General features: G+C 56.5%; 7 protein-coding genes across 7 annotated transcripts; 4 read left to right on the top strand and 3 right to left on the bottom strand.

Annotated features, from left to right (window-relative positions):
* Positions 1-145: 145 nt before the first annotated feature.
* CkaCkLH20_06448 (intermediate filament protein) lies at positions 146-3875 on the top strand (the record flags this gene model as incomplete). The annotated part of the gene is made up of 2 exons (XM_038889165.1): positions 146-3762; positions 3818-3875. 2 exons carry the CDS (start codon positions 146-148, stop codon positions 3873-3875), a joined length of 3675 nt encoding a protein of 1224 aa, XP_038745463.1.
* A 2727-nt stretch (positions 3876-6602) lies between these two features.
* CkaCkLH20_06447 (putative pre-mRNA splicing factor) lies at positions 6603-8275 on the top strand (the record flags this gene model as incomplete). Its single annotated transcript, XM_038889164.1, has 6 exons — positions 6603-6654; positions 6741-6869; positions 6963-7183; positions 7571-7647; positions 7702-7798; positions 7859-8275. 6 exons carry the CDS (start codon positions 6603-6605, stop codon positions 8273-8275), a joined length of 993 nt encoding a protein of 330 aa, XP_038745462.1.
* Positions 8276-9008: 733 nt separating this feature from the next.
* Positions 9009-9776, bottom strand: CkaCkLH20_06446 (peroxisomal biogenesis factor 11; the record flags this gene model as incomplete). Its single annotated transcript, XM_038889163.1, has 2 exons — positions 9009-9171; positions 9235-9776. The coding sequence occupies 2 exons, from the start codon at positions 9774-9776 to the stop codon at positions 9009-9011; spliced, it is 705 nt and encodes a 234-aa protein (XP_038745461.1).
* A 1922-nt stretch (positions 9777-11698) lies between these two features.
* CkaCkLH20_06445 (fructose-1, 6-bisphosphatase) lies at positions 11699-12849 on the top strand (the record flags this gene model as incomplete). Its single annotated transcript, XM_038889162.1, has 3 exons — positions 11699-11820; positions 11876-12657; positions 12716-12849. The coding sequence occupies 3 exons, from the start codon at positions 11699-11701 to the stop codon at positions 12847-12849; spliced, it is 1038 nt and encodes a 345-aa protein (XP_038745460.1).
* A 321-nt stretch (positions 12850-13170) lies between these two features.
* Positions 13171-14307, bottom strand: CkaCkLH20_06444 (uncharacterized protein; the record flags this gene model as incomplete). The annotated part of the gene is made up of 3 exons (XM_038889161.1): positions 13171-13465; positions 13550-13886; positions 13953-14307. The coding sequence occupies 3 exons, from the start codon at positions 14305-14307 to the stop codon at positions 13171-13173; spliced, it is 987 nt and encodes a 328-aa protein (XP_038745459.1).
* Positions 14308-14809: 502 nt separating this feature from the next.
* Positions 14810-15992, top strand: CkaCkLH20_06443 (homoserine dehydrogenase; the record flags this gene model as incomplete). Its single annotated transcript, XM_038889160.1, has 2 exons — positions 14810-14846; positions 14932-15992. 2 exons carry the CDS (start codon positions 14810-14812, stop codon positions 15990-15992), a joined length of 1098 nt encoding a protein of 365 aa, XP_038745458.1.
* Positions 15993-16115: 123 nt separating this feature from the next.
* On the bottom strand, positions 16116-16957 carry CkaCkLH20_06442 (complex I intermediate-associated protein 30; the record flags this gene model as incomplete). Its single annotated transcript, XM_038889159.1, has 3 exons — positions 16116-16302; positions 16362-16808; positions 16914-16957. The coding sequence occupies 3 exons, from the start codon at positions 16955-16957 to the stop codon at positions 16116-16118; spliced, it is 678 nt and encodes a 225-aa protein (XP_038745457.1).
* Positions 16958-17620: the final 663 nt, after the last annotated feature.

Below are 17620 nucleotides of genomic sequence, written 5' to 3'. Positions count from 1 at the left end.
TCAACTCATCTTCCTCTCCCCTTAATCGATCAGAGCTAAGCCTCAAATCAACCGCCCATCAATAAACCGAGCTCCCGGAGCACCGCAGAATTCGACGACAAACGATGTAGCGACAGCATACCACACCTCAGAATCAATCTGGATTATGGCCCTGCAAGGAAGAGACCTGATCCTTGCCGCCATCACATGCTTCATCGCCTGGGGCTACGCCGTCAGTTGGGTCCCGACCTTGCGATGGATTGGGTACGCCCTGGTCAGCGGATCGTTATTGACCATCGTGGTCCTCTTCGCCCTCGTCCTCCTCACCTCTCGCGGTTCTAGACGCAGCTCGCGCCATCGATCGCCCCGTCCGAATGGCCCTGCCTTCCTCGCTCCCAAGGCTTGGAGGAAGGAAGTCGCCAGCCTTCAAACGCGCCAATCTTACACGAAAGCACCTCTCGATCCCGACTCTGCCCGAGTGTCCAAAGCTCTCGACGACCTCCTCGAACTCATACTGCGGGACTTCGTTAATTCGTGGTACTCCAACATCAGCGAAAATCCCGTCTTTACGAACCAAGTCGACAAAGCCGTTCGCGATGCTCTTGTCAACATTAGGGAACGGCTCCTGCAGCTCGATTTGGTGGACATCGTCACCACGCGCGTCGTACCGATGCTAACGGCGCATTTCCGCGACTTTTACGATGCCGAGCGGTCAATCCGTGGGAGGAAATTGAACCGATCAGTGACGGAGTCGGAAGAATTGGATCTGGCCATTGCCTCCAAGTACAAGGATGGGAAACTCCACCCCGCTGCCTCGTTGTCTTTCCCTGATACGAAGCTCGTTCAACAAGATTATCTTCGGAAGATGGTATCGGGAATCTTGCCAAAGGTGCTTCCGCCCAACGTGCTCGCCAGCCGCGCTGTCTCCACCATAATCCGAGAGATAGTCTCATGCGCGGTGCTGTTTCCCGTGATGCAGATCCTGGCCGAGCCCGACACGTGGAATCAAGTGATGGAGAATTACGGCCGTTCCATGCTGCAAGACCGATCGACCGTTCGAAAGCTCAGGGCGGCGTTAGACCAGCACGCTTCACCGACACCGAGGACCGGCAAGGCTGCCATTATCCCACGCCTCTCGTCTACCGATAGTGAGAGAAAGTTCGAGAAGTTCATACGTGCCATCAGGAAAATCAGCAACCTATCAGACGCGAGACGACTGCGGAGCGAAGTCGCCAGCCAACTGAAGCGAGACTCGCTAGAAGAGAACCAGGACCAAGTGTATCTCCGCCGTTTGGAGATGGGGAAAAGGTTACTGGACCAGCGCGTCCAAAGTCTTGCTGCTGGAGGGGATCGACGAAATCCACCAACCCTGCCTCCTCGTCCGACGGGTGTTCCAAAGCCGGTGTCGAAACTCGAGGACGCATCCCTGGTGGAGCTGCTCCGAGATGCATCGGGCCTATCGTACTTCATGGAGTTCATGGACCGGCACCATATGATGCCTCTCGTTCAGTTTTGGCTAGTGGTTGACGGGTTTCGTAATCCGTTGGAAGATGAAGGTCAAGATGATGAGCAATTGCCGTCGAACTTGCCAATGTGGACGGATTCCGATCGCCTGGATCTGGCCCAGATCGATCACGCGTATCTGGCCAAGGCCGAGTTGAAAGTATCGCAGTCCTCTCGGGATGAAGTGCGCGCATTCCTCGATGCTGGTAAGGCGGCAACACCGGAGCAGTACTTCAAAGCCCGGAGAGCCATCTTGAGAGCCCAGACGGCTGTTCTGGAGAGGATGCAGGCACAGTACTTCCAGTCATTCAAGAAGTCAGATCTTTTCTACAAGTGTTTGGCTGCGGAAGAAGCAGCGACAAATCTCGCTCCTCTTCCCATCGCGGAGCCGTCTTCGTCACAGGCTCATCCACCCATGAACCGAAGCTCTCAGTCTTACCAATCTAAGCCAAGTGCGGTGACCAGATTGGCTCCGAGATTGACGCGCCCAACATCGAAGCGTGCCGGGTCTGCCTCAGATCTCAGAAACATCAACGTTAATGGCAGTGGTCTTGAATCGACGCAGCGACGTTCTTTGGATGATGAAACCACAACCCCCCTTTTCGACGACGATGATCTCGAGAACGACGGTATGATGGACTCAGTCCAAAGCCTTGACCAAGACGCCAGCAATCCTGTACCTGATACGAACGTCGTTCAAGCTATGGAGGAGGCCTTGAACAACATTATGGAAGATAACCGACCTCAAACTGCCGAAGAATTTCGAGCATCGCTGTTTGGGGCCGATGATGCGGGGTCGTCGACCAGTCTGTTCTCCGGAGACAACGATTCCCATCGAGGATCACTCGACGTTGGCAGGCCAGCCCAATTTAAGGAAGCCGAGAAGCCGAGTTTGTCGTCCCTCGGCCTTGTCAGTGCTGCATCCCGCATTGGAGTCTTCGTTGACGACGACCTGTTTGGGGACGAGGATAAGCACCTGTCCGACGAAGTCGACGATGACGACGAAGGTAACAAGGTTGATGTAGAGGACGAAGTGCACGAAGCAGCACCCGGAGACCTGGGTCTGGCAGAAGCTATTACGGCGCTGTCAAACGACATCGATCGCCTGGTCGCACAGGACGCCATCGTCGATTCCCTCACTAAGAAAGCAGAGCTTACCAACAACACTGCAGAACTTCGGATTCTTCGGAAATCGAAGGCAAGTCTTCAACGCGAGATTCGCCGCAAAGAGCTCCAAAGGCAGCAGTACGTCGTACAAGAGAGCGACAACAGTCTGTATGGCCGCTCTAAAATCAAGATCAAGGCTATACAGGTAGGACGCGAGGACGACGGCAGGGAGTTCGCTCTGTACGTGATCGAAGTCCAGAGAGATGCTGGGGAGAAGATGCCGGCAGCGACTTGGATCATTACCCGCAGATACAGCGAGTTTCACGAATTGCATCAGAAACTCCGATCAAGATATCCTTCTGTTCGCAATCTCGACTTTCCTAGAAGACGGATGGTCATGAAATTCCAGAGCGAATTCCTACGCAAACGACGGGCTGCGCTCGAGCAATATCTTCGTGAACTTCTGATGCTGCCCGAGGTCTGCCGGAGTCGTGATCTGAGAGCATTCCTGTCTCAAAGCGTTATTGCCCAGGGTCAAGACCTGGTCGATCGCGAAGACAAAAAAGACATGATCACGCGGCTGTACGACTCTGTTACGGACGGCGTCGAGGACATTCTGGGTAACATCCCAGTACTGGACCAACTGTCAGTGGCCGGTCAAAACCTGATAGCCGCAGCCACCAATCAACTCAACGCCATGCCTCTGCCCGTGAACGAAGATGGGGTCAGTGCTGCCGAGGCCGAAGCCGAGTTGAACGCTTTTGAGAACAAGGAACTTGAGTCTTTCATCAAGCCCATTTGCGACATTTTCTTGGAGGTCTTTGAGCTCAATCGAGGCAACAACTGGCTACGTGGAAGGGCCGTGGTAGTTGTTCTTCAGCAACTCTTGGGTGGTACCATCGAACGCAAAGTACGCGACAACGTCAAGATGCTGGTTCAAGAGGACGCGATCCTTAAGTACATTGCGCTTCTGCGAGACAGCATGTGGCCCGGCGGGCAGATGAATAAGAACAAGCAGCCGCGAACCGCATCGGAAAAGAAGAAGACACGCACAGAAGCCAGTCTGATGCTAGCAACTCTAGTGCCGGATCTGGCAGGGAGCGTGGTTGGGAGAGTGAATGCTCAGGCAGCAAGCCGACGAGTGTTTGCCACGTTCAACAACCCCAGATTGAAGTAAGTCTTTCTCTGGTTCGATGCTCACCACTACGGCATACTAACAACTTGGAAGCGCGCATCTTGCTTTTACATTCATGGACGAATTGGTGGAGATTCTGTTCGACCAGTAGGACGTATGCGGCACCTTTGTTTTTCTGATTAACAGCAAAAATATCTTATTCCCTCCGAGTCTTTGCGGTTATTGGGGCATAGCATGGCGTCTTCCGGGAATGTTTCCGTTTATGAGAGAATGCGTCAGAGACGGTGACGATGCTACATAGAAGCTGGCTTCGGGTCCGGTTATTGGTCGAGGGCTACTCGTGACCGGAAGAGACGGCTTCAACGGCGGCGGTAATGTGAAATACTGAAGGGCGGCCACGTGCCGAGGACAAAGATTACTTAATGAGTGACGAGAGACGAGGTGGGGAGGTTGCAAGGCCGGACGGGGTGAGACGGTGATGCCGTGCCTACCTTACCCGGATCATTGGAAATTGCTGGGCGGATGCACTTCAGCGGCATCGACAAGAGGGCCGTCAGAATAGAGTCAATTATGCTTCTCCACGAGAATGAAAAGATACGAGGATAAGGGATGGGCCCCCTGTTACAGATGCAGGTTGTCAAGTGGCCAGGGCATGGTTGGCGAGTTTCGCATTGGGTCTGTCGTCGGCTTCTAAGCCCGAAGAGGTCGTTGAAACAAGCAGTCGGGCGGGCGTGGAGAAGGTCCCTTTGTCAGATACGTTGGTAAAAGGCCGATTTGCTCAACAAAGGAGTCGATGACTTTTGCAGTCGCGGAGTGGCATCGCGTGAGGAAAGCAGCGAGCTGATGTTGTCCACTTTGATGCAACGCGCCGACAACCGAGATCCGAAAGAGTGTCGCATCGACGCCTTCCCAATGTTAAAATTGTGGAGGTGCTGAGGCTTGGCTCTTTGCAACAACTGAGGTAGTAATTCGAACAATACGCGGGATCTTCTGAGGAGACGGCGCTTTCATGACATCTTAGACTACCTTACCATACGCAGACATGAAGTTGAGTTGGTGATTCTTGGTCAGTCCGTAGCGTAACACATAACGTGGAACAATTAGCCATCAAATCTCCGTCTTTGATCTTCCGATTATCCAGGGTTTCTCGAATCTCAGATGGAGAGCCCGGCACGATGCAGCTGGATCCTGCTGCTGGTGAAACGACAGGAGTTGCTCCCATTGCCTGATATGGCGGGTCGCGAGGACTGGGGGCAGGGGCTTCTTGTACGAATCCGTTCACCAGCAAGCGATATACGACTCTGGGAGAAGGGCTTGCTGATGAGCCGCGGCAGGGCGGCTTCCATTCTCGTCGATTGGCAGCTCTGTAGGATCCCTGGTGAAGATCCGGTTCCCTTACCCTGTGTCTGAAGATGCTGTTTGCTCCTTGTCTCGGGATCGACCAGCCTCTTGGCAGGCTGGCTGGTCACTGTGGTCGGCAAAATCGGATGAGGAGAGGGTGGTCTGGTGTTGGGAATTCGTATTGGTGCTGTGCGGTGCTGCGCGCAAGGAAAGCAGAGCTGAAGTATCGCACGGAACATGCTCGTGTGTTTCCTTCCGTGTTCTAGACGTTCTACTGAAGCATGTCATCTGTCAATATGCAAGGCTATGCGCATAAGCTACCTAGGCATATCGGCGGACCTGCAAACGAAACCTCACGGGACAACATCGGGTTGACTGACAGCTTCAAGGTTCTCTTGTTCTCTAGGATGTTCCTCCTGTCCTTTTGGAGAATGCAGTGCGTGAGGTGCCTTCCATGTTCAAGAAAGCAGGTACATGCAAGCGTACCCGCCTAACTCGGTTAAGGAAGGTACCTCAGTTCCTCGGGCTGGCCCTGATGGTTACCGGGGTATGGCGGCGTGCCATTGGCCGATGCTCTCTTGCCCAGCGGCCAGCCCCCTCCCCAGACGCTGCAGCTCCTCTCTGCAGCTCCGTCTCCTCCTCTCGGTCAAGAACGATACCTTAGCGCCTCCTGGTCTCCTCCCCTCCTCAGTTCGCGTGCCATCCATGTTCGCTGCTCTTTTTCCGCTCCACCTTTTTCGCCTCTTGTGTTTTTTTTTCCTTCTGTCGCGAGAGAGAGCAAGGAACCAAGGTCTTCAAGTCGTGAGGTCAGGTCAGCTCAGGTACTCTGGAACCACTCTTAGCGCATCTTTACAGCTCCCTACCTGTACCCAGGTGGTTCACGTCTTGCGTCAAGGCACGTTCCTTTCGAGTAGGTAAGCCAAGAGCGGACGACCGTCAAATACCTAATTACCTGACCTGGAGCTCACCTCCTCCAGCAGCTCCCACCACCACCACACCTCTCTCACTCACCTCACCTCATCTTACCTTCTTACCTTGGTTGCCATCCACATCCGCCACCATTTCCCCCCCAAAAAGCTCTATCGAGCAGTCGACGCGCCCAACACCATCTTCTGCTGGGCCAATCGCAGCTCGACCGACCGGTGTAACGTCGACGTTCCAACCCATCTTCATAACCTCCCCTCCATCCGTCTGCTTTTCTCACGTTTCCATCCTCTCTACCCATCTGCCACATTTCGGCGGCATTCGAACGAGGCGCTTCGCCTTTCCTGTCTGCGTCGTCGAAACCCCTCTCTTGGCCATTATTGGGACCATTCATCGGCCTTCTCTTTAGCCCGCGACTTCCAGGACCCGGCTTCGTTGTTGATACCTCTGTCGTAGCCACTTGCTTGCGTCTCTGGGCCTCGCCCCCGAAACCCTCGTCCTTTCACGGGTCACCACCTCCGCAACCCATCATACCAGGCCGGAACTTTGCGCCAACCTGGCTTTTTCCCCCCGTATTTGCGACTGATATCCCAAGGCTCTTCAATCCGTCACCATGACCGAGGTATCCTCCACCAGGCTGTACCTGGGAAACCTTCCACGCAATGGTATGCTCAGCCTCGTCCATCTACTTGCCTCCAGACGCCCGAGTTCCTAGTCGCCAGCCGCTGACCACTGCGCTTCACCCGGATAGCCACCAAGGCCGATGTCGAGGCCCATTTCGCGACCCATGGCACCGGCGAGATCACTGAAATCAAGCTTATGAACGGCTTCGGTTTCATTGAGTACAAGGATGCCATGGATGCTCGCGATGTTGTTCCAGGTACGTCGCCTTAGCTATTGGCACCATTCGTATTTCCACCTGCTAATTGCCGCCTGCACAGCTTTCCGTATGTCCTGACGCGCCGTCATGCAGCCATCCATATCCTTCCGGTCCGGTCCGCTAACAGTAACGTCATGACAAAAGATGGATCCGACTTTATGGGCGAGCGCTTGACTGTACAATTCGCCCGTGGAACCCGGCATCGCGAAGGCGGTAGCGGCGGCGGCTTCAACAATGAGCGCGCTCCCCCGAGACCTCGCCGCACTCCTCATCGGATGCAGATCACGGGACTCCCCACCGATACCAGTTGGCAGGTCTGTTGAATCTCTCCCCATTTCTCAAGCTGGACATCCTGGATTCCCCTACATGCTGGCCCAAGGCACTTTTGGACCATCACTACACCCCTCTGAGATGGACCTCCTGGCATGCTCTATGGTTTTGGGTCCTGAGCGATGACCCGCACTCTGTCCTGAGACTGGTTCGGGTTGCGCTTGGGACAAATCGTGCTTCGCCGTGTTGGGACCGATTCTACGAACCGGCCCGGACCTGCCATAGCAGCGTTGAAACCTTGAGCTGGACGTCTTCCCTTTGGCTTCACCCATGACGACTCGACGCTGTCTAGTCGTTGACACCTGGACTTTCAACCCTCTTCGGCCTGTGACACCATCCTGGACACCAACTTACATGGACTCTGGATATAGGACCTCAAAGATTTCGCTCGCCAGTCGAGCCTCGATGTCGTCTACTCTGAGACCGGCCGCGACGGCAATGGACGGGGGTAAGTTGACCATGACCCTGGAAGTCTATGTACTGGTTCTAACGGTAGTGTTAGCTTCGTTGAATTCGAGACCGCTGCCGACCTGAAGACCGCTGTCGAGAAGCTCGACGGGCGCGAATTCAAGGGAAGCCGCGTTACCTGCGTGGCTGATGTGAGTCGCGAGCGAAACTGCTGGAAACAATGACGCACAGAAGCTCACTTGCAATCCCAGACTCAACCAGACATGCCACCCCGTGACTTCCGTGGCGCACGCTCGCGATCACCCGGCGGACGTCGGCCGTACCCGCCGCCGATGGATGACTACGACCGACGTGGGCCCCCTCGGGGCTACAGTCCGCGCAGAGATGGGTACCGCGACGGATACCGCGAGCGCAGCCCCCGCCGTGAATACTACGACGACCGCGCTCGTTACCGATCGCCTCCTCGTCGCCCTCTTGACGACTACCCTCCCCCGCGAGGCCGCTACGACGACCCGTACCGTCGAGACTATCCTCCCCCGCCCGACCCCTATGCCAACAGCGGCAGACCTTACGACCGCCCCCCGAGAGACTTCCCTCCTAGAGAAGGAGCGTACCCTCGCGAAGGGTACCCTCGCGGCGAGTATGATCGTGGTGGCCGTTACTGGTAACTCATCTCCCGCTCAAACGCTTGCCTCATAGGGGCTGTCCTTGACTCTGAATAGATCCTGGAAGCACCTCGATTCTAGTCTTGTCCAACAGACGATCTCCGCCAGCAGCACGCGGTGTGCTGTGAGGACATGAAGTGGTCGTTGAGTGCGGCGGAATGCTGCACGGTACGGGCTGCGAGTCCGGCAGATATGTTCAGAGTTATAATCATTCAGCGGCGGCAGAACAACGCCGCAAACCCGAGTACGTTTGTTTCGTACATGATTTGGTTTGGAGAGTATAGTATGAGGAGGCGGAGTACTCTGTACGATTACACACATGGATAGCCCCCAAATTAAAATGATGTCCCTTGATGTCCCGTCCTTTGAACACACAATTACATAACTGTGAAATGAACTTTAACCGTACAACACGCGGCGTAAGCGGAGCCATGCTCCAACCTGAGCCTGGCTCCTTTACTACAGGAGGTTCATCTCGAATGGTATCAAAATTGACTATTGTACCCGCGATGACCGCGGACGGCTAGCAATCTGCCTAACTAAACCCATCGACCACGGCAATCGTGCCCTCAACCTTGGCTGGCTCAAACCGGAACGCCCCCCAAGGTTCTAACGCAATTCCTCCAGCACCAAATGTTCAGATTACACACCGACTAGATTTTCCTCTCGGCCAAACAAAACACATTCGTTACACGGACACGCATAGATGCATATATAGAGATTCGGGATGGCGCAATCACGCCGTCTTCTTCCACTGGGTGTACACGCCAATCAAACTGCTCACGGTACCGGCGAGGCCGACGATACCGTCGTCGAAAGCGACCCAGGCAAGGGCAGATGTGGGCACGGTCAAGTCGCAGAGGTCGGAAACGAGCTGCAGACGGCTGGCAGCGCGCTCACTAAAAAAACAATTGTCAGTATGCGCCCCAGCAGATACGCAACGTCTGGACGGCAGGACTCACATGGCTACTCTCTTGGCCTCAACGACGCCCTCGCCCTCCTTCTTGTCGACCTTAGCCTCGCGCTGCTGAAGGCGATAGAGGGTGTAGGTCTGGGCGACGACGCTGAAGATGAGGCCAATGGCCCAGCAGCGGTAGGCCTCCTTCTGCAGCTTCTTTGCGCCCTCCCACTTCCTGATGCCGGCGGCGTCGAGGACGGTGGCGGCATCGAAGGTCAGGTAGCCGGCGTAGCCGAGCTGGCGACCGACGGCGGCGTAGCGCAGGACGGGGTCCATGGTCTTCGCGTCGGAGGCGACGGCGGCGGCCTTGAAGTGCTCGACGTTCTTGCCTACGCGCATGATCTTGCGGGTGAGGCCGAACTGCTTCTTGATGGCATCCCAGGGGGCGATCTCGGTCTTGGAGCCATTGGTGCGGAAGAGGTACCAGGCGTAGAAGCGGGCGAAGTACTGGAGGGTGCGGAGGAGCTTGTCGCGGCCGACGGTCGTGGCGACGAACTTGAGGTAGTGGGCCACGGACGGGTGGTAGATGACGGCGTCGGCGACCATTTTGGCTGGCGAGGGTATTACGTGACGATGCTCGGAGGCGACGGTAGATGCGGTAGAGTCGGTAGAGTCGATGGAGATGTTTTGATGGGGAACCGGTGGACTTTGAATGGAGGGCCGGTTTCAGTCACGAAAAATGTCGATGGCGTTCCAAAGGAGGACCAAGGGACTCGGTTTGAGGACGGGGGTTGATGAGTAAATTGGGTTGGCCGACCGGCTGGAAGACGAGTGCTGAGGTGCTGCTGTGCTGCGCTGCCACATGCCGAGGTCCGCCAACGAACCCGAGACATCAGCGACGACATCCCAGCGCGCAGGAGACGGCCGGGCCAACCTTCCTTGGTAGGTTCTTTGACGCGCAGCACGGCACGTGAGAAGGTGTCCCGGGAGCTTAGGTGCCTTATCTAAGCACGCCTTTGTTCCAATGCGAATGTGGGGTTGAAGAGCTGGGGAAATTGGGATTGACCCAGGCCAACGGCAGATGACACTTCATGCCTAACGTCCAAGGCAGGCCTTTAGAGCCAACTTGCCAAGATCCTCCTCCACCTCCAATATGGAGAGAGGGATTACCATTAGGTACTATTACCATACAATTACGGCAATTACGGGATCGTTCATGCAAACGCCTCCCTTGCTTCCGTCCACGTCCGGTCCGGTGATATTTATAATGTTCCCCCGTACGGGAAGACTCCTTCTCGAAGCTCATACCCGCACAGGACCCCGTACTCTACCCATCTCTCCGGCGCATCCAGTTGGCACAGAAGATTCTTGCTTTCCGCGTGGACAGAAGGCATCCACCGTGGCGGAAGAACCAAGAGCCGCACCTCTCACAATCTAGGTATCTCCGTCGGCGTTATCACGTGTACGACGCAAGCGCCGTATTCTTCAGCTGCAGCGGTGTATTCGTTACTTCTGCAGCACCAAGAAAAGAAGCCTTCGCTAGTTTATCAGACACGGTGAAGAGAGAACACGTGCTGCTGCGCTACACTTTCAGCTACCACGCCCGTTATCAGAAGCCAATACTTCTACAACTGACCTGGCTTTGGGAAAAGGATGATCCGTCCGATGGCTGGAATGCCTTCATCCCATTCCCACCCACATGATGTCACCTGCACCGGTCCCGTGTCCTCCTCTTCCTCTCCAGCAGTAGGTACACTACGATCGCAGGCTCCGTCTTTACCTTTATCCCCGAAAAGATCCAAGGCGATCCAAAGGGACCGCAAAAGACCCTCCCCCTCAATTGCCTTGGACAGGCCTGCCATTGCTCGCTGCACACCGCGCCGAAGGTTTCCGAAAAATCCTCGAGGCGCCTCGCGTCCAGTGCCCCTTTGGCGTCGTCTTCCCCATGTCTCGGGTTCCCCTCGGCCGGAGGTGCTTGCGGTCGGCTCCACTTGATCGTGGTGACTCGGGATCGCGCGCGATAATAGGACGGTCCAACCATGTAGACCTGCGATAACCGTATGCCGAATTGCCCCTCATCGCTGTTCCTCCCGTTCCGCGCTGAAGCTTCGACACACACGAGAGCTTCCGGCAACGCCTGCTATACGCTGTCTGATGTTATGTTCCAGACCCCAGACCAGACCCGGACTTGCAAACAACGATCCATTTCCTCCAATTGCCCGCTTTTTCCCATTCATACTTATCCGTTTCTTTCGTCATATTTAGCTACAACTACCTCCCCATCCCCTCGCGTCCTCTTGACCTTGTGCTCTCTTCGGCTTAACACCGATTCCTCTGTACCTGTGCGCTCGACTTTCTTTGTGTGAAGCAGCCATCGCGAAACCCCGCCATCACAAGCTTCCCAGCCTCAATTGCCCCTAGCTCGCCATCGCCTGGCTCTTTATTCTTGGCCCTCTCTCTCCTCTAGTTTGACAACCGCCAACATTCTTCCTTTTTCATCTTTTTGCGCATCCATACCTATACCCAACATGTCGGCCTACACAACGAACGGCGGTCAAGAGACCGAGAAGATTAACACCAACATCGTGACTCTTACCCGCTTCCTCACCGAAGAGCAGGCAAAACACAAGGAGGCCACCGGAGATTTCACGTACGCACCCGTCGCCCTCCCGCTCTCTGTTGACAACAACTAACTTGACGTACAGTCTCCTGTGCCACGCCCTGCAATTTTCCTTCAAGTCCATCGCCTACTACATCCGTCGAGCTACCCTGGTCAACCTGACGGGTCTGGCCGGTTCCTCCAACACTACCGGTGACGACCAGAAAAAGCTCGATGTCATCTCCAACGACCTCTTCATCGAGGCCATGAGGTCGTCCGGCAAGTGCGCCCTGCTGGTCTCTGAAGAGGAGGAGGACGTCATCTTCTTCAAGGACAGCGCCGGCGCGCGCTACGCCGTGGCCTGCGACCCCATCGACGGTTCCTCCAACCTGGACGCCGGTGTCTCCGTCGGCACCATCTTCGCCATCCACAAGCTGCAGGAGGGCTCCACCGGCACCAAGGAGGACATCCTGAAGCCCGGCACCGAGCTCGTCGCCGCCGGCTTCACCATGTACGGCGCCTCCGCCCAGCTCGTCATCACCATGAAGGGCGGCACCGTCAACGGCTTCACCCTCGACAACGGCGTCGGCGAGTTCATCCTCACCCACCCCGACATGAGGCTCCCCAAGTCCCGCGCCATCTACTCCGTCAACGAGGGTAACTCGCTCTACTGGGAGGACTCCACCAACAACTACTTCAACTCGTTGAAGACCCCGCAGGAGAACGGCAAGCCCTACAGCGCCCGTTACATCGGTTCCATGGTTGCCGACGCCTACCGTACCCTGCTGTACGGAGGCGTCTTCGCCTACCCCGCCGACAAGAAGAGCCCCAAGGGCAAGCTCCGTATCCTGTACGAGTGCGCCCCCATGGCTCTGGTGTTCGAGAACGGTATGTGCAGTCGCAATCCCTCCTCGTGTAGCGCCCACCCACTAACAGTCCCCTGTAGCCGGCGGTCAGGCTGTCGACAGCAACATGAACAGAATGCTCGAGGTCGTTCCCGAACACATCCACGACAGGGCCGGTATCTTCATGGGTAGCTTCGACGAGGTCGAGAAGGTGAAGAAGTTCCACAAGCAGTAAACCTCTTGAAATACTGGAACGGCCGTCACCCCACACAACACAAAACATTTCACGACACGTGCAGAAGTATGGCGCATTATGACTTGTTATTTAATGGGTGGTTGATTCCCCTTTGGCGGCGCTATGGGCACCGGGAATTGGTTTTGAGAATGGATACGTGACAAACGGAGAGGACACGACATTATGGATCAGGCCAGTTGGGACCAGGAATATGCATTGAGCAGATTGGACATTATAGTGGTGTACAAAATGAACTGCTTTGGAAACTATGCTCATGATTCTCTTCTCCAGTATAACCCCCGTGATGTAAAGATCCTTGACTTAGAAGATCTTGGGGATCAGCTTGGGAGTGTTCTTCTTCCACTCTTGGTAGTCCTTGCGGTCGCCGTAGCGCTTGTCATACTTCTTTTCGCTCAGGGGAATGCCAGACACTTTGGTCAGAAGCAAGGTGACGAACGCCGGGCTTACGTACGAAATGCCCGCAGCAATCAACGGCCCAGCGGCAACACCAGACAGGCCGAGAGCAGCCTGGATGGGCCTCGTCACAAGGATGCCGGCAGAAGCGGTGGCAATGCCGGTCCAGAGGGAAATCTCCCCAAAGTAGTTGGGGTATTGGCTGTCGTTCCGTCAGTCATCTGCTTCGGCGGAGCCCCTGAAGTGCTACATGGCACGAGCACTACCAGGCTGAAGGGAAACGTACCTAACGGTCCAGAGACCACGGGTCATGAACTGCTCGTCGTGGACCTTTTGCTTCTTCTCCTTTATCCATTGGCTCTTCTGGCGATCAGCCGTGATCTCGAAGGCGAATCCGCCAATGTAGACGAGCAGACCGATGGCATCGGAGATCTTGAGCGCGGGCAGAGCGGCGAACGCGGTGGCGGGCACGGAGTTCAGGGCGATGACGGGGAGCAGGCAGAGGGAGACCCAGGTGGCTTGAGCGAAGAAGGCGCCGGCGAACTTGGGCGGCGACTTCTTGATCTCGTCGAAGCGCGAGTCCTTTCCATCCTGCAGAATGCGCTGGAAGAGATACGATCCCACTGAGGGAGGACGTATTAGTGACGGCTAAGAGAGCAAATTGGGGTTGGAGTTCACGGAAAACATACGTCTGACGGCCCAGAACACGACGGCGCCGCTGAGAGCGACCTGTCTCCAGTTCAGAGCTCCTAGGCCGCCCGGGTTCGTGAAGGGTGCGAGCAGGCTCGGGAGCGGGGCCGAGGCGTTGGCTCCGGCGGGGGAGGAGAACTTGGCCCGGAGGGCAGGGAGGTAGAGGCTGAGGGCGGTGACGGAGAGGAAGGTCAGCGAGCCGGAGAAGTCGTAGAAGCGTTCATTCTGGGCGAGGATGGAGGGGACGGCGAAGGCGAGCTGGATCGCGTACGCGGCGGAGACGGACGGGACCAGCGTTCGTAGCAACGGGCTCTTGAAGTTGGTGAGATGGAGCAGGGATTGTAAGAGTGTCATGATGAAGTAGTGAGTTGCTTCCTTTTCACGAAAGACTTTCGATCACCATGTAAAAAATTCCCCGTCAATTGAGGGCGAGGTCTCCGATTGGGGATGCAAGGGGAAAACTAATTGAGCTGTCGCAGAATCAGCCCTACGGTTTTGTATGGGAAGCACTCGGCCGAAGCTCCCCCCTTGTGAAGCTGTCGATGGATGACGACACGACTAGACAGGTCCGGAAGGGAGGGGACCAAGCTCGGCCATTGGACGCTGCGGAATGCCGAGTGTCCCGCTCCCCGGAGCTGGCAGCTCGGTGTGGCCTCGGTGAAGGGCCGGTGAAAGGAGGGGACACCGACGTTCAAGTTCAATTGCCCCACCATGAGCTGCCCCGCGGTCGGAGCACGGGGTTTGAAATTGAACGCCCTTCTCTTCCCCCGCCATTGCGGCCGATCACGCAAGTTGCAGTTTGCACTTCCAATCATTTCAATTCGACTTCAAGACGGGAATTCGAAAAGAACTCACAATGGCATCTCCCAAGCAGGTCTTCATCGCCATCATCGGTAACAATTCACCCTTCACTGCAACCCCCCTGACACTTTCTCGCGGATTGGACATCATGTTAACCTACTTGGCGGGGTAAAACAGGCGCCGGTGGAGTGGGAAAGTGCTTCCTCTCCCAGCTCGAGACCTTGGCCGCCCGCCGACCCTCCCCGAAGCTGAACCTGGTGTACATCTCCTCTAGCAAGAAGGCCGTCTACGACGCCAGCTACGCCGCCATCCCCATCGCCGGCGCCGTCGAGAAGCTGTCCGCGGCCTCGCAGGCCCCGCCGGCCCTGCCCCAGCTCGCCGAGTACCTCGCCGCCGCCCCCGCCAAGGTCGTCCTGGTGGACAACACCAGCTCCCAGGACGTGGCCGACGCCTACCCCGTCTTCCTGGGCCGCGGCATCAGCGTCGTGACGCCCAACAAGAAGGCCTTCTCGGGCTCCTACAAGCTGTGGCAAGACATCTTCTCCGCGGCGTCGACGTCCGGCGCCAAGGTCTACCACGAGTCGTCCGTCGGCGCGGGCCTGCCCGTCATCTCCACGCTCAAGGACCTCGTCGAGACGGGCGACCGCGTGACCAAGATCGAGGGCGTCTTCAGCGGCACCATGTCCTTCCTCTTCAACTCATTCGCGCCCGTCTCCGGTTCCGGGGGCAAGTGGTCAGCCGAGGTGGCCAAGGCCAAGGAGCTGGGCTACACGGAGCCCGACCCGAGAGACGACCTGAACGGCCTGGACGTCGCTCGCAAGCTCACCATCCTGGCTAGGTTGGCCGGTCTGCCTGTGGAGTCCCCGACTTCGTTCCCCGTCCAGAGCCTGATCCCCAAGGAGCTCGAGTCCTGCTCCAGCGGCGACGAGTTCTTGCAGAAGCTCCCCGAGTTTGACAGCCAGATGGAGGAGACCAAGGCCGCGGCGGAGAAGCAGGGCAAGGTTGTGCGCTTTGTCGGCAGCATCGACGTTGGTTCCAAGCAGGTCAAGGTCGGCCTGGAGCAGTTCGATGCGTCTCACCCCATCGCGGCTCTCAAGGGCAGCGACAACATCATCAGCTTCTACACGGAGCGTTACGGAAGCAACCCGCTCATCATCCAGGGCGCCGGTGCCGGCGGCGATGTGACGGCTATGGGTGTGACTGGTGACTTGATCAAGATCCTGGGTCAGATTGCGTAAAAGCCTAGATAGTACACTGAAAGAAGATAAATGCCCAACCTTGTGACAGTACATAGCTTTACTTTTCATCGTACAGAACGGATCCGTGAGCATTGCCGGCAATACGGAACTACAAGGTCAACGTTATCTGGCCCATCCGCAGATCCAGCTCCACCACGACGTCTGGCGGGCCGCAGCAGGTGCACCCGAAGACGCGACGACATGTTCCTTTTCGAACGACACATCCGATCCCGGTGACGTGGGGCGGTCGCTGTAGGCGGCCAGATGTTCAACAGTCAAGCTGAAGTCTCCCTCTTGCTCCCCGAAGAAGCTGCAATCATGTCAGCGAGCTGCCAAGTTCTTGTCGCGGGAAATGTATGTGTCCCTCACCTTCGCATCATGAAGCTGATCCTCTTGATGCTGGCCTTATCCAACGGCTTGGCGTCGGGCTTGGGCTTGCCCCGGTAGGTAGGCTTGAAGTCGTCCCAGGGAATTTTCACCTCACCGGGTTCCTCGGAGACGAAGTCGTACTCCCAGCTGATGGTGCTCTGCTCGCGGCCATCTTCCCCCTTTGGCAGGATCTCGTCCTTGAGGGTGAGCGTGTACTTCTTGGAATCGCTCTCGAGGACCTTGATGACGACGCCGTCGTACTCGCTCAGGTCGAGGTGGAGCGTGCCGAGGGTCCTCTGAGACGCGAAGCCGGCTCCTCCCAGGGTGGTGATGTCCAGGTTGCCGAAGAACTTTGCCTTTTCGGGAGACTCGCAGTGCAGGTGAGACTGGCTCATGCCGCCGCGGACTCTGTCGTCAGAGTCGACCCAGAGACTCGAGTCCCAAGGGCTGCGGGACGTGGTCAGCGGCGTCTCTCTCCGTCTTCCTTCGCGTCGCAATCAGGGAACGGGGGGCGCCGTTTCTGGGGCTCAACGGTCGCGCGGGTAAACCAACCTATCACCTCCGTAGAGGTAGAGCAACTTCCAATCCGGGGCCATGATGGCGTTTCTTGGAGTGGCAGAGCGATGCGAGCTGCTCGGCTCGAACCAGTGGTTCTCAAGTGGGAACTGGATGAAGGATGCGAGCTAACCCTGACGGCTGCAAAAGGACCAATGCCAATGAGGCTTGGTTCTTTGATGGGTGCTTTTCGACGGGTGTGGCTATTCGGTAGGGCTGCTTGATCTCCGGGGGTGCGGTGGGCGGAGTGCAGGAACAGAGGGCGAAGTCAGGTTCGGTCAGGGAGCGAAGGATTCACAATGACCTCATTGAGAATTGCAGGTGATGATGAGTTGAATGAAAGACACACCGAGTGGAGCTCGTATCGTATTTCCCAAGAGAGGAAAGTCGAGGTACCTACCAATCCCAGCACTGGTTTTTTTGTATTAGGTAAGGCGGAGGGGATCAGATTCCGGCGCCGTCGGTGCCGTGGATACCGCTCCACGCGGAGACCCCCGCGTTCTCGCCGTCGCCGGGACGGGTTAACAGTGGGGCATAAAGCTGTGGTTGCGGTGGTAAGAAGATAATACCCTTAATGTAGGTAATGGGCTGTGATGCGCCGCACTCAAAAGTAAGAAGCCAAGTGATTTGGCCCCAACGTCTTCTGCAACAACCTGTTCCTGCCGAGAAATACTGGGAACGCCGTCAAGTCTGTGTTCCAATTG

Source organism: Colletotrichum karsti (assembly GCF_011947395.1).
Source record: "Colletotrichum karsti strain CkLH20 chromosome Unknown Scaffold19, whole genome shotgun sequence".
Taxonomy (NCBI): domain Eukaryota; kingdom Fungi; phylum Ascomycota; class Sordariomycetes; order Glomerellales; family Glomerellaceae; genus Colletotrichum; species Colletotrichum karsti.
The sequence above is the reverse complement of the archived record's forward strand: the minus strand, read 5'-3'. Positions and strand labels throughout refer to the sequence as shown.